This window comes from Chrysemys picta, chromosome 1 (assembly GCF_011386835.1).
Source record: "Chrysemys picta bellii isolate R12L10 chromosome 1, ASM1138683v2, whole genome shotgun sequence".
Taxonomy (NCBI): Eukaryota; Metazoa; Chordata; order Testudines; family Emydidae; genus Chrysemys; species Chrysemys picta.
In genome coordinates, this window is record NC_088791.1 from 75343646 (window position 1) to 75358264 (window position 14619).

The window sequence follows — 14619 nt, forward strand, 5'->3', positions numbered from 1 at the left end:
CGCTCTGGAGACGTCACCAACAGCGCCCGCCTCCTAGCGGACGGATGACGACCTCTGTTCGGTGTTCGATTCGCCAGCCTGACCACCTGAGGCAGGGTGGCGCCCGAGACACCCGGCCGCCAGGCATTACAAATCGAGCGCCGAGCAAACTTTCCCTCCTTCGCCGCTGTCGCCATGTCGCGTTCCCTTGGCTCCCTCCCGCCCGAACCGGCAGCGGAGACGGTGGCCTCCCGGCTGCGGGCCGTGGCGCAGTTTCTCAGGCGGGCGCTGCCGCTGTGCCAGGCCCACACGGTGGAGTTTTACACGCGGGGGCTGTGGGAGCAGCTGGTGGCTCTCTCTCCCGAGACGGTGCTGGAGGCGTTGAGCGGGGCCGGGCTCCTGCGGCAGCAGCGCCCCCTGGAGGAGGCCGCCGGCACCGCCAGGCCTGGGCTATGGGGTAAGTGCCAGAACCCCCGTTAGGGGAGCGTTAGTGCCCCGACGCTGCTGGTCCCATGGTGGGCGCTGGGGTCACTCCCTGGCTGACTCTGCCCCTCGTGGCTGTGTGACGACGGCATGATAGGTGGCCGTCACGGCCTGGCAGCCGGCATAGTGTTGCGACCGGGGCACCCCGCTGGGTGTTTCTCTTCAAGCCCCAGCTCCTGGAGTCGGGTGATTCCGTAGATGCTCAGCTTCCCTTTAAAAGAAATGCCAGTAGCCCTCCCATTGCGAGAAAAGTTTGACCACGGGACTTGCATGTACTAAAAGATCAGACACCAGATGGCGAAGTTTAGAGGAACCCCACATTTATTGTTTAAAGGATCGTGATTTTTAAGCCAAGCTCATGATTTTTGATCGCTTGTGGTTGGCAGTGCTCCCTCCGCAGCATCAGAGGAGAGACTCTGCAAAGCACGAGACTGCGGAATGGCCATCCCGCGCTGCGTTGTCATGCTGCAGGGACATCACTACCCCACCTGCTGCCGCAAGAGGGACCATCTCAATGTATTGTGAGATGGTTGGGCAGTTTTTTGGTGCCATGTTATACTAGCGTGTTCAAAACATCATGTGGGGTTCCTCTAATGAAAAGATGCAAGAAGCAGTGAGGTCTGATCAGTCATTATAATAAAAATATAAGGGTGAGAATACAGAAGAAAGAGAGCCAGACATTCAAGCTGAGAAACTGAGAAGGAGCCAGAAAACCATACATAATGGCATCTCAGAGAGAAATGGAAAAGCCAAATGGAGGAGATGGAATTGTAGCAGCGAGAAGAGCAGCTTGGTCATCAGTACTGAGACCAGTGCTGCTGTGCAACATATCAACAATCTGGAAAATGAGGTAATAGCTATGTGGTGATATATGCTGATGATTCGAAATTATTTAAGGTTAGGGAGGACTATGAGGAACTCCATTTGAGTCTCAAAAATTAGTTGATGAAGTTGTAGACAATTGTGCATTGAAAGGAACAATTTAAAATAGGTATGCCCAGTGCCAAGTTTTCAAGTACAGTGCTAATAACAATTAAAATATTTCTACAAAGTAAAAGATTGCATTTTTGAAAACTGGCACAAAACAATTATTTTGTGCAATATTTTGAATTGTCATATGGATGCCAAGTGCTTAATATTGCTTAATACAGGAGGGTGATTTCTTCTATTAACTGATTCCAAGAACATTCCCATGTAATTTCCATATAGACCAGATTTTCATATAAGGAGCATATAACGGGTGTAACCCTCATTTCATGTAGCTTACATAAATTCAGATCCAGTTTTAGACATAGAGAATACCTACTCTATTTTTCATGCATCTAAGATCGGACATTTACCAAGTTACATCTCATTTATCTAGCCATGATTTAGATCAGGGGTTCTCAACCTTTTACCTTCTGAGCCCCTCCCTCCCCCAACATTCTATAAAAACTCCACAGCCCACCTGTGCCGCAATAACTGATTTTCTGCATGTAAAAGCCAGGGTGGCATTAGGGGGTAGCAAGCAGGACAATTGCTTGGGGCCCCATTCCACAGGGACCCCCATGAAGCTACATTACTCAGGCTTCAGCTTCAACCTGGGGTGGTGGGGCTTAGGGACCTGGGCTTCAACCTCATGCAGTGGGACTTCGGCTTTCTGCCCTGGGCCCCAGCAAGTCTAATGCTGGCCCTGCTTGGAGGCTGCCCTGAAACCTACTTCGACCCCTGGTTGAGAACTACTGATTTAGATGACTGTAAAGTTAGATACAGATTTTCTAAAAAGTCTGTAACCATTTATTTTGCATTTTTATACTGTAAATTGCTCAAATATTCATGGTATAATTTTAACTTTTTGGCACGTTTATTGTTTGCCTGAAGACCTAGTTACAGGTGCATGAGCTGACTGGTTAATGGACATACTAGATTTCATGTGGTGGGCAATCTTAAAGTTAAAATGCTTTGAGAAATTCGGCCTTTGTGACATTTCAAAACAACACGCACTACAATTCTGTACTTTGAGGAAACAATTGAGCTGTCTTTGATATAATTGGGTTTTTTTTTTTTTTTTAGCTGCCGGCTAAATAACAATTTAAATTGTTAGGATTATGTATACAGATCATAGCATGCTAATATTACATGATGATCTAAATATTTATGTTTGCTGTCCTGCAACATATTATTTAATGATATAATAGAATGCAATGAATTTAAATAATATTAGTCTCTTACTTCCTTTTATTCAGTGTATACTTGTAAACATATCTTTTAACAATACAAAAGCAGATATCAGAAGGAGTGCTGTATTTTGGTATTCCTATATTTGTGGCAAAGCCTTTTTTTTGCAAATAGTTTTGCCTAATTAAGTAAAAATGATGCAGAAATGGATAGTTGGATCCATTTAACAAGTTCTATTTGAGGTTAACGTTGGCACAATAAGGACATGACTATTTTACAGATAATCCTTTAATGAGCTCATTGCATGCATTTCCAATACATTGGAGTTATTTATTTACAGCTTTCACATATTACTATGAAATAAACCAGACTAACCTATGCAAAATAGGTCACTGAGCATAAGTGGGCAATATATATTTACTTTATTTGTTTATAGATAACTTGCAATTGTTTTCACTTCCCCAGATTAAATGCAAATATTTCATCTAATCTTCATCAACAACTGAATTGCCTTTAGTAGAAAGAACAAAAATGTTTCAGTCACTAATGCTTGGTTTAGGATGGTAATACAGATGTGTTTTAGTCTATGTAATCTTTCCCATCACATTGTTAAAGAAATGCATACATCCGTAGTTAACAAGGGTTTCTTGTTTTCATAGATTAATTATAGTGAAATATTTCCCAAAACTATGCTATTATTCCTGTTTGAGGGGAGGAAAAGGTAACAGTACCATTGTAATGACAAAGGACATATTTTCCCCAAGTTTTAATTTTATTTATTGATGTTAGAAACCAGTATATTTAAAAGATAAGAACCTCTCAGGAATACCTCTACCTAGCCAGATGTTGAGGAAGGAATCACTCAGAAATCAAAATGTGTTTCCAGCATACATATATAAATGTTACAGAAATGAAAGTTCATTCATATCTGTTTCTTATTCATTTTACATATGCTAAAGAAGTATTTAAAAATATATAGCCTAAAGACTTTAAAATCTATATTTTAAAAAAAGTGCTTAGTTAATTTTGGATGATTATATGCAAATGAATGGGAGAAATAAATTGTGTTGGAAAAGGGTTTCTTATGATTGCCCTGAAAGCAACACATTTTTATTTTAATGTAGTAATGGCTAAAAAAGACTATATTCTTGTAATCCTTGTCTTTATAACTCATGATTGTATATGCCAGGTTTACAAAAATGCTGAAAGGAAATTTACTAGATGTTGGTTAGTCTGCAAGAAATCTAATTCTAAGATAAATAAATGTGTGTATATATATGTTTATAAATTTATATACATAAGATTGGATTGGAATTTTCACAAGTTTTACAATAAAAAGGAGTAACAACAATGCGGTACCACTTAAAACATCATAATGCCTGTGAAACAAAATTGGAACACCTCCTCCCCGACAGGAAAATCAGGTTGTTTTTTTTCCTCTTGGCAACACCGATGAACAGCTGGCTAGTAGAGAAATCCCTCTGCAGTTTGAGATTTAATACTCAATCTCTGTCATACTCCCAACAATTGCTGGCCTGTAGCCTTGGTTGTTGACTCCCCCGACCTTTAATCTGGGTCTCTTGCTTGACAGATTAGTGAGTTGTCTGTACTGTATCAAACCTAAGGATTTCTATGCAATTTTTATTGCTTTTGGCTATACTTATTTTGTGGATTTGTGTGAATTTCATGGAATTCTGTCCCAGGGAATTGAAAATAAGTTAAATGAATAAACCTTTATTTTAAAAATACATATTTTTATTTTTATTTAGTAATGTCGATAAGGAAACAAAAAGAATCATGTATAGTTTCACTCCTTGAAACAAACCCAGGGCTGATTTTTTCCGGCCAGCGGTGTAGAGAGAAAGTAGAGAGAAATTACTAGGGCTGTCGATTAATTGTGGTTAACTCGCGATTAACTAAAAAAAATTAATTGCGGTTAAAAAAAGTTGATTGTGATTAATCGTACTGTTAAACAATGGAATCTCAATTGAAATTTATTAAATATTTTGGATGCTTTTCTACATTTTAAAATATATTGACTTCAATTACAAATATTTGCACTGTAAAATGATAAACAAAAGAAACAGTATTTTTCAATTACCTCATACAAGTACTGTAGTGCAGTCTCTTTGTTGTGAAAGTGCAACTTACAAATGTAGATTTTTTTTTCAGAAACAAAATAATGTAAAACTTTAGCACCTACAAGTCCACTCAGTCCTACTGCTTGTTCAGCCAACTGCTAAGACAAACAGGTTCGTATACATTTGCAGGCGGTAATGCTGCCTGCTTCTTACTTACAATGTCACCTGAAAGTGAGAACAAATGTTTACATGGGACTTTTGTAGCCAGCATTGCAAGGTATTTACGTGCCAGATATGCTAAACATTCGTATGCCCCTTCATGCTTTGGCCACCATTCCAGAGGACATGCTTCCATGCTGATGATGCTCATTTAAAAAAAAAATGTGTTAATTAAATTTGTGACTGAACTCCTTGGGGGGAGAATTGTATGTGTCCTGCTCTGTTTTACCCACATTCTGCCATATGTTTCATGTTATAGTAGTCTCGGATGATGACCCAGCACATGTTGCTCATTTTAAAAACGCTTTCACTGCAGATTTGACAAAATGCAAAGAAGGAACTAATGTGAGATATCTAAAAATAGATTCAACACTCGACCCAAGGTTTAAGAATCTGAAGTGTCTTCCAAAATCTGAGAGGGATGAGGTGTGGAGAATGTTTTCAGATATCTTAAAAGAGCAACACTCTGATGCGGAAACTATAGAACTTGAACCACCAAAAAAGAAAATCAATCTTCTGCTGGTGGCATCTGAGTCAGATGATGAAAATGAACATGAATTGGTCCGCACTGTTTTGGATTGTTATCGAGCAGAACATATTATCATCATGAACGCATGTCCTCTGGAATGGTGGTTGAAGCATGGAGGGCAATATGAATCTTTAGCACACCTGGCACATAAATATCTTGCGATGCCAGAGCCATGTGAACGCTTGTTCTCACTTTCAGTTGACATTGTAAACAAGAAGCAGGCAGCATTATCTCCTGCAAATGTAAACAAACTTGTTTGTCTGAGCAATTGGCTGAACATGAAGTAGGACTGAGTGGACTTGTAGGCTGTAAAGTTTTACATTGTTTTATTTTTGAATGCAGGTTTTTTTTGTACATAATTCTACATTTGTAAGTTCAATTTTCATGATAAAGAGATTGCACTACAGTACTTGTAATGGAGGAATTACAGATTAACACGGCTGCTACTCTGAAACTTATCATATTTCTTTTGTTTTTTTACAGTCTAAATATTTTTGCATCCGAAGAAGTGGGCTGTAGTCCACGAAAGCTTATGCTCTAATAAATTTGTTAGTCTCTAAGGTGCCACAAGTACTCCTGTTCTTCTTTTTGCGGATACAGACTAACACGGCTGCTACTCTGAAACCTGTCATTATTGTTTAACAGTGCGATTAATCGTGCGATTAATTTTTTTAATCATGCAGTTAATCACAGTTAATTTTTGTAATTGCTTGACAGCCCTAGAAATTACATTTGATTTTTTTTTTAATAAAAAAGTGTTTTATTTTGTAAAATATGAAATAACTGTTATTGGGGAATTTCACAGTGAAAGTAAATACTGTACTAGTAGATTTATGATGTACTGTGTAGTAGCACTCAGTCTAACACACTGACATAATTTTTCATTTATAGCTGGATTTCTGGTATACTGAACACTATGTTTATGAATATTTTCATTCTTATCACAGAGGAATGATCAAAATGATCTTTTAAGAGTATCTTTGTGTGTAGTGTTTGATGCTTCCTGGTCATATAAACCGCTTGAGCCAACTTCTGGTGCCACTAATCCTTCTGTGGCCTGGCTCAGAAAGGACGATCCAAGCCTTCTTCATGCCCTTGTCCATCTTCCTTTCATCTTTCTGTGCATCCCTTGAGTACAGATTGCTATTTTGTTCCAGCAGTGACTGTAACTACTCCAGTTTTACCATATCTAATAAATAAAAAAAGAGGACCCTCCACGGGCCCTGGCCCCGCCCATTTCCCCACCCCCACCCCAACTCCGCCCCTTCCCCGCCCTAACTCCGCCCCCTCCTCCCTCCCACTCCCAGCCACGGGGAAAGGGCTGCCCGAGCGCTACCGGCTTCACGGTTTGCCGGGCAGCCCCCAGACCCTGCGCCCCTGGCCGGTGCTTCCCCAGCGCAGCTGGAGCCTGGGAGGGGAAGCGCCCAGCCGGGGGCGCAGGGTCTGGAGGCTGCCCGGCAAACCGTGAAGCCGGTAGCGCTTGGGCTTCGGGCAGCCCCCAGCTCTGCTCCTCCCCTGACTCTTCGGCTCTGTTTAAGAGCTGAGCTGCCCGAGTGCTACCGGCTTCGGGCAGCCACCGTGCCTCCGGACCCTCCGCCGCCGGAGCCCGGGAGGGGAAGTGCCCGGCCGGCGGCTGGGGTCTGGAGGCAAGGGGGCTGCCTGAAGCCCATATCGCTCGGGCAGCTCGGCTCTTAAACAGAGCCGAAGAGTCAGGGGAGGAGCAGAGCCGCCATTTTCCCGGACATGTTCGGCTTTTTGGCAATTCCCCCCGGACGGGGGTTTGAGTGCCGGAAAGCCGGACATGTCCGGGAAAAAGAGGACGTATGGTAACCCTATTTTAACAATAAAACCAATTTAGTTAAGATTAAACTAAAGTAAGAATTTACTGACATTTTACAAAACAGAGAGGAACCAAACAAAAGGATTGTTAGGTAATACATGGCTGCTTTTGTTGCTGTGCAAAAGTATTTTCATGGTGGGCCTAAAGTTAATTACACAATAGTTGCAGATTTTACATAGCATAAACGTATTAGTTTTGCAACAGCTCAAGCTGTGACTGTTTCTCCCAGCACATCTTCCCAGCAGAAAAATGTCTGTACTTAGGTATCCAGCTCCTTTTATAATTCCCTAAGCTTTGAAGTAAAGGAGTCATCCATTACATTGCAAACAAGTGTTTGATTACTTCACCTTTCTGATATTAGATTGTCCTGTTTTGTTTGATTTGAAGGTGTCATAACTATAAAGGGAAGGGTAACAGCTGTCCTGGGTACAGTACTATAAAATCCCTCCTGGCCAGAGACTCCAAAATCCTTTTTCCTGTAAAGGGTTAAGAAGCTCAGGTAACCTGGCTGGTATCTGACCTAAAGGACCAATAAGGGGACGAGATACTTTCAAATCTTGGGGAGGGGAGGGGAAGCTTTTGTTTCTGTTCTTTGTTTGGGAGTGCGTTCACTCTTGGGACTGAGAGGGACCAGACATCAATCCAGGTTCTCCACATTTTTCTAAACAAGTCTCTCCTATTTCAAACTTGTAAGTAAAAAGCCAGGCAAGGCGTCTTAGTTTTACTTTGTTTTCTCAACTTGTAAATGTACCTTTTACTAGAGTGTTTATCTTTGTTTGCTGTACTTTGAACCTAAGGCTAGAGGGGAGTCCTCTGAGCTCTTTAAGTTTGATTACCCTGTAAAGTTATTTTCCATACTGATTTTACAGAGATGATTTTTACCTTTTTCTTTAATTAAAAGCCTTCTTTTTAAGAACCTGATTGATTTTTCCTTGTTTTAAGATCCAAGGGGCTTGGATCTTGATTCACCAGGAGTTGGTGGGAGGAAGGAGGGGAATGGTTAATTTCTCCTTGTTTTAGATCCAAGGGGTTTGGATCTGTATTCACCAGAGAATTGGTGAAAGGTTTCTCAAGGCTTCCCAGGGAGGGAATCCATTGGGATGGTGGCAGCGGACCAGACCTAAGCTGGTAGTTAAGCTTAGAAGTTTTCATGCAGGCCCCTACATTTGTACCCTAAAGTTCAAAGTGGGGATACAGCCTTGACATGGTGGTAGAGCGGTGGGATCATTTAAAACCCAAAAGCCAGTGAGATTTTTTTTTCTTCTAGCTGCTTGGAAAGCAGAGCTGAAGGTAGATGCATATCTTATCTCTCCTTGCCTGAAGGCAGAGGTGTTAAGTTTTTTTAACAAGGTCCTTTGTTAAGAGAAGTGTTCAATTAATGAGCAAACAAACGACTGGTAAAAGGAATTTACAAGCTGAATTGTTTTTTTTTTTCTTTTTACATCCTCGGGAGTAGCTAGTTAGAAAGTCTCTGTTAACTCAGCAGCAGCCAGAGCTGAGAGCTTCCCAGTTTCAGTCAACTGCAGAGGGGGTGACCCAGCACAAGAAAACAGGAAAATGACTATCAAAGAAGTAGCTAAAAAAATAGAACTGGCCAAACTAGAAGCCGAAGAAAATGAAAGAAAACATCAGAGACTGCTTCAATTAACAAAACTCGAGACAGAGCAGAGAGCAAGAGAAGAGAGAGCCAAAAAGGAGGCCCATGAAAGAGAGATGGAGCTGGAAAAAGTCAAAGAGGAGGCTCACAAGAGAACTATGGAGCTGAAAGAAAAAGAGATGGAGGAGAGAGAAAAAGAAAGGAAGCATGAACTGGAAGTAGCAAAGGCTAGGCAGGATGCACCAGCCAATCCTAACAACCCCCCTCCAGGTACCACTTCCCATCCCAGAAAATTCCCCACCTACAAGGCAGGCGATGATTCTGAGACCTTCTTAGAAAATTTTGAAAGGGCCTGCCTTGGATACAGCATCATTCCAGACCAGTACATGGTAGAGCTGAGGCCGCAGCTCAGTGGACCCTTAGCAGAGGTGGCGGCTGAAATGCCTAAGGAACACATGAACAGTTATGAACTTTTTAAAAACAAGGCCAGAATCAGAATGGGGCTAACACCTGAGCATGCCCGTCGGCGGTTCAGAGCCCTAAAGTGGAAACCCGATGTGTCATTTACCTTACATGCCTACTACATTGGGAAAAATTGGGATGCCTGGATATCAGGAGCAAATGTTAAATCTACGGAAGAGTTGCCCTTCCTAATGCAAATGGAGCAGTTTTTAGAGGGTGTTCCTGAGGAAATAGAAAGGTACATCCTAGATAGGAAGCCCAAAACTGTAACCGAGGCGGGGGAGATTGGAGTCAAATGGGTGGAGGTGGCAGAAAAGAAAAAAACTAGTAGCAGTTGGAGCAAATATCAGAAGGGGCAAGCCGAAACAAAACCTTACCACCGGGGACAACCCAAGGCCCCACCCACATCCCAAGGGAAACCCCAGACGCCTTCTCACCCCACCACACCAGTCTCCACCAACCAACATCGCCCCGGTGATACCTTAGCAGGGCGATGTTTTAAATGTAATGAACTGGGACATATAAAGGATCACTGCCCCAAGAACCCCAACCGATTACAGTTCATTACACCCCAATCACACCAAAGATCCCCAGACCCAGATGCCTCTCTCATACCCTCGGAGCGAAGGGAAACCTTGAGAGTGGGCGGAAAGAAGGTTATCGCTTGGAGGAACACTGGTGCACAAGTGTCAACTATCCACCAATCCCTAGTGGACCCCAAACTCATCAACCTGGAGGCTCCAGTGACAATTCAACCCTTCGTGTCACAGTCTGTAACCTTGCCTACAGCCACGTTGCATGTCCAGTACAAGGGCTGGTCAGGAATGTGGACTTTTGCAGTCTATGACAATTATCCCATTCCCATGCTGCTGGGGGAAGACTTGGCCAACCATGTGAAGCTAGCCAAGAGGGTGGGAATAGTCACCCGCAGCCAGGCTAAGCAAGCTTTCACCCCCATCCCTGTTCCTGAGCCGTCCACCAGGGCCCCGTCTGTGTTACCAGAGACCCAAACAACGGTGGTGGAACCGGATCCCCTGCCAACGACTGCAACAGCCGTAGTGGATCCAATCCCAGAGACCCAGCCAAAACCAGTCCCAGAACCGGAACTGGCAACGCAACCAGCACCAGAACCATTGCCAGCACTGAGTCCAGCGCTTGCAAACCCGTCTACAACTTCAACGCCAGAGGGCACCAGCGAGCCTGACCTGGTGGAAGCAGCAAATAACCCTACCCAAGAGGCTCAGCCAGAGCCTGAGATACCACATAGTGCACCAGCGGACAGCGGTTCACAGTCAATGGAAACAGCCCCAGCACCTGCATCGCTTCCAGAGGGACCAAGCTCCAGTCCACAGTCCAAGGAGGAACTGATGTCTCCAGCATCAAGGGAACAGTTCCAGGCCGAGCAGGAAGCAGATGACAGCCTTCAGAAAGCTTGGGCGGCGGAGCGGAGCACCCCACCGCCTCTCAGCTCTTCTAACCGATCCCGGTTTGTTGTAGAACAAGGACTTTTATACGAGGAGACTCTTTCTGGTGGGCACCAGGACGACTGGCATCCTCAAAGACAGTTGGTAGTTCCCACTAAGTATCGGGTAAAGCTCTTGAGCTTAGCCCATGATCATCCCAGTTCACCATTCTGGGGTGAACAGAACCAAAGACCGGTTGGGGAAGTCCTTCCACTGGGAGGGAATGGGCAAGGACGTTGCTAATTATGTCTGGTCTTGTGAGGTGTGCCAACGAGTGGGAAAGCCCCAAGACCAGGTTAAAGCCCCACTCCAGCCACTACCCATAATTGAGGTTCCATTTCAGCGAGTAGCTGTGGATATTCTGGGTCCTTTCCCAAAGAAGACACCCAGAGGAAAGCAGTACGTACTGACTTTCATGGATTTTGCTACCCGATGGCCGGAAGCAGTACCCTTAAGCAACACCAGGGCTAAAAGTGTGTGCCAGGCATTAACAGACATTTTTGCCAGGGTAGGTTGGCCCTCCGACATCCTTACAGATTCGGGAACTAATTTCCTGGCAGGGACCATGGAAAACCTGTGGGAAGCTCATGGGGTGAATCACTTGGTTGCCACCCTTTACCACCATGAAACCAATGGCCAGGTGGAGAGGTTTAATGGAACTTTGGGGGCCATAATACGTAAATTCGTAAATGAACAGTCCAATGATTGGGACCTAGTGTTGCAGCAGTTGCTTTTCGCCTACAGGGCTGTACCACATCCCAGTTTAGGGTTTTCACCATTTGAACTTGTGTATGGCCGCGAGATTAAGGGGCCATTACAGTTGGTGAAGCAGCAATGGGAGGGGTTTACGCCTTCTCCAGGAACTAACATTCTAGACTTTGTAAGCAACCTACAAAGCACCCTCCGACACTCTTTAGCCCTTGCTAAAGAAAACCTAAAGAATGCACAGGAAGAGCAAAAGTCCTGGTATGATGAACATTCCAGAGAACGGTCCTTCAAAGTAGGAGATCAAGTCATGGTCTTAAAGGCGCTCCAGGCCCATAAAATGGAAGCGTCGTGGGAAGGACCATTCACGGTCCAGGAGCGCCTAGGAACTGTTAACAATCTCATAGCCTCCCCGACCTCCAACATAAAGCCTAAGATATACCATGTTAATTCTCTTAAGCCCTTTTATTCCAAAGAATTAAACGTTTGCCAGTTTACAGCCCAGGAAACAGATGACGCGGAGTGGCCTGAAGGTGTCTACTACGAAGGAAAAAAGGATGGTGGCATAGAAGAGGTGAACCTCTCCACGACCCTTGGACGTCTGCAGCGACAGCAGATCAAGGAGCTGTGCACAAGCTTTGCACCAATTTTCTCAGCCACTCCAGGACGGACCGAACGGGCATACTACTCCGTTGACACAGGTAATGCTCACCCAATTAGAACCCCACCCTACCGGGAGTCACCTCATGCCAAAACTGCTATACAAAGGGAGATCCAGGACATGCTACAGATGGGTATAATCCGCCCCTCTAATAGTGCATGGACATCTCCAGTGGTTCTAGTTCCCAAACCAGATGGGGAAATACGCTTTTGCGTGGACTACCGTAAGCTAAATGCTGTAACTCGTCCTCATAACTATCCAATGCCACGCACAGATGAGCTATTGAAGAAATTGGGACATGCCCAATTCATCTCTACTTTAGACTTAACCAAGGGGTACTGGCAAGTACCACTAGATGAACCCACTAAGGAAAGGGCAGCCTTCGTCACCCAGGCAGGGGTGTATGAATTCAATGTACTCCCTTTCAGGTTGCGAAATGCACCCGCCACCTTCCAAAGTCTTGTAGATGGTCTCCTAGCGGGATTGGGAGAATCTGCAGTTGCCTACCTCGATGATGTGGCCATTTTTTCTGATTCATGGGCAGAGCACCTGGAGCACCTGGAAAAAGTCTTCGAGCGCATCCAGCAGGCAGGACTAACTGTTAAGGCTAAAAAGTGTCAAATAGGCCAAAACAGAGTGACTTACCTGGGGCACCAGGTGGGTCGAGGAACTATAAATCCCCTACAGGCCAAAGTGGATGCTATCCAAAAGTGGCCGGTTCCAAAGTCTAAGAAACAGGTCCAATCCTTCTTAGGCTTGGCTGGATATTATAGGTGATTTGTACCCCACTACAGCCAAATCGCCGTCCCGCTGACAGACCTAACCAGAAAGAAACAGCCAAATGCAGTTCAGTGGACTGATGAGTGTCAAAAGGCCTTTAACCAGCTTAAGGCAACACTCATGTCTGACCCTGTGCTAAGGGCCCCAGACTTTGACAAACCGTTCCTAGTAACCACAGATGTGTCCGAGCGAGGCGTGGGAGCAGTTTTAATGCAGGAAGGACCGGATCAAGAATTCCATCCTGTCGTGTTTCTCAGCAAGAAACCGTCTGAGAGGGAAAGCCACTGGTCAATCAGCGAAAAGGAATGCTACGCCATTGTGTATGCGCTGGAAAAGCTACACCCATATGTTTGGGGACGGCGTTTCCAACTACAAACAGACCATGCTGCGCTACAGTGGCTTCATACCGCCAAGGGAAATAACAAAAAACTTCTTCGGTGGAGTTTAGCTCTCCAAGATTTTGATTTTGAAATACAACACATTTCGGGAGCTTCTAAGAAAGTGGCTGATGCACTCTCCCGGGAAAGTTTCCCAGAGTTAACTGGTTAACAATTGTTCTTGGAATGAAACATATTGTTAGTTTTTATATAATCAGTAGTATGTCTAAAGGTACATGTGTCTTATTAACTCTGTTTTCTCCTAGAACTCCAGGAAGAAATCACAGCCAGTGTAGAACCGAATGTCCAATACTATCTGTGATTTGGGGGGCGTGTCATAACTATAAAGGGAAGGGTAACAGCTGTCCTGTGTACAGTACTATAAAATCCCTCCTGGCCAGAGGCTCCAAAATCCTTTTTCCTGTAAAGGGTTAAGAAGCTCAGGTAACCTGGCTGGCATCTGACCTAAAGGACCAATAAGGGGACAAGATACTTTCAAATCTTTGGGGGGGGGGGGGAGGCTTTTGTTTGTGTGCTTTGTTTGGGAGTGCGTTCCCTCTCTTGGGACTGAGAGGGACCAGACATCAATCCAGGTTCTCCACATCTTTCTAAACAAGTCTCTCCTATTTCAAACTTGTAAGTAAAAAGCCAGGCAAGGCGTCTTAGTTTTACTTTGTTTTCTCAACTTGTAAATGTACCTTTTACTAGAGTGTTTATCTTTGTTTGCTGTACTTTGAACCTAAGACTAGAGGGGAGTCCTCTGAGCTCTTTAAGTTTGATTACCCTGTAAAGTTATTTTCCATACTGATTTTACAGAGATGATTTTTACCTTTTTCTTTAATTAAAAGCCTTCTTTTTAAGAACCTGATTGATTTTTCCTTGTTTTAAGATCCAAGGGGTTTGGATCTTGATTTACCAGGAGTTGGTGGGAGGAAGGAGGGGAATGGTTAATTTCTCCTTGTTTTAGATCCAAGGGGGTTGGATCTGTATTCACCAGGAGTTGGTGGGAAGAAGGAGGGGAATGGTTAATTTCTCCTTGTTTTAAGATCCAAGGGGTTTGGATCTGTATTCACCAGGGAATTGGTGAAAGGTTTCTCAAGGCTTCCCAGGGAGGGAATCCATTGGGATGGTGGCAGCGGACCAGACTTAAGCTGGTACTTAAGCTTAGAAGTTTTCATGCAGGCCCCTACATTTGTACCCTAAAGTTCAAAGTAGGGATACAGCCTTGACAGAAGGTATCAGAAGGAGTCTTTATTTCCCCTCTGTGATTTCAGAATGCACAAATC

General features: G+C 44.1%; 1 protein-coding gene across 2 annotated transcripts in view; it reads left to right on the plus strand.

The window, feature by feature from the left end:
• Nucleotides 1-174: 174 nt before the first annotated feature.
• METTL25 (methyltransferase like 25) overlaps nt 175-14619 on the plus strand; it is a 112740-nt gene continuing 98295 nt past the window's right edge. For both annotated transcript variants that reach the window (XM_005279091.5, XM_042850882.2), the window contains exon 1: nt 175-436. In XM_005279091.5, coding sequence (XP_005279148.2) covers nt 175-436 — 262 coding nt within the window. The remainder of the gene's footprint in view (nt 437-14619) is intronic.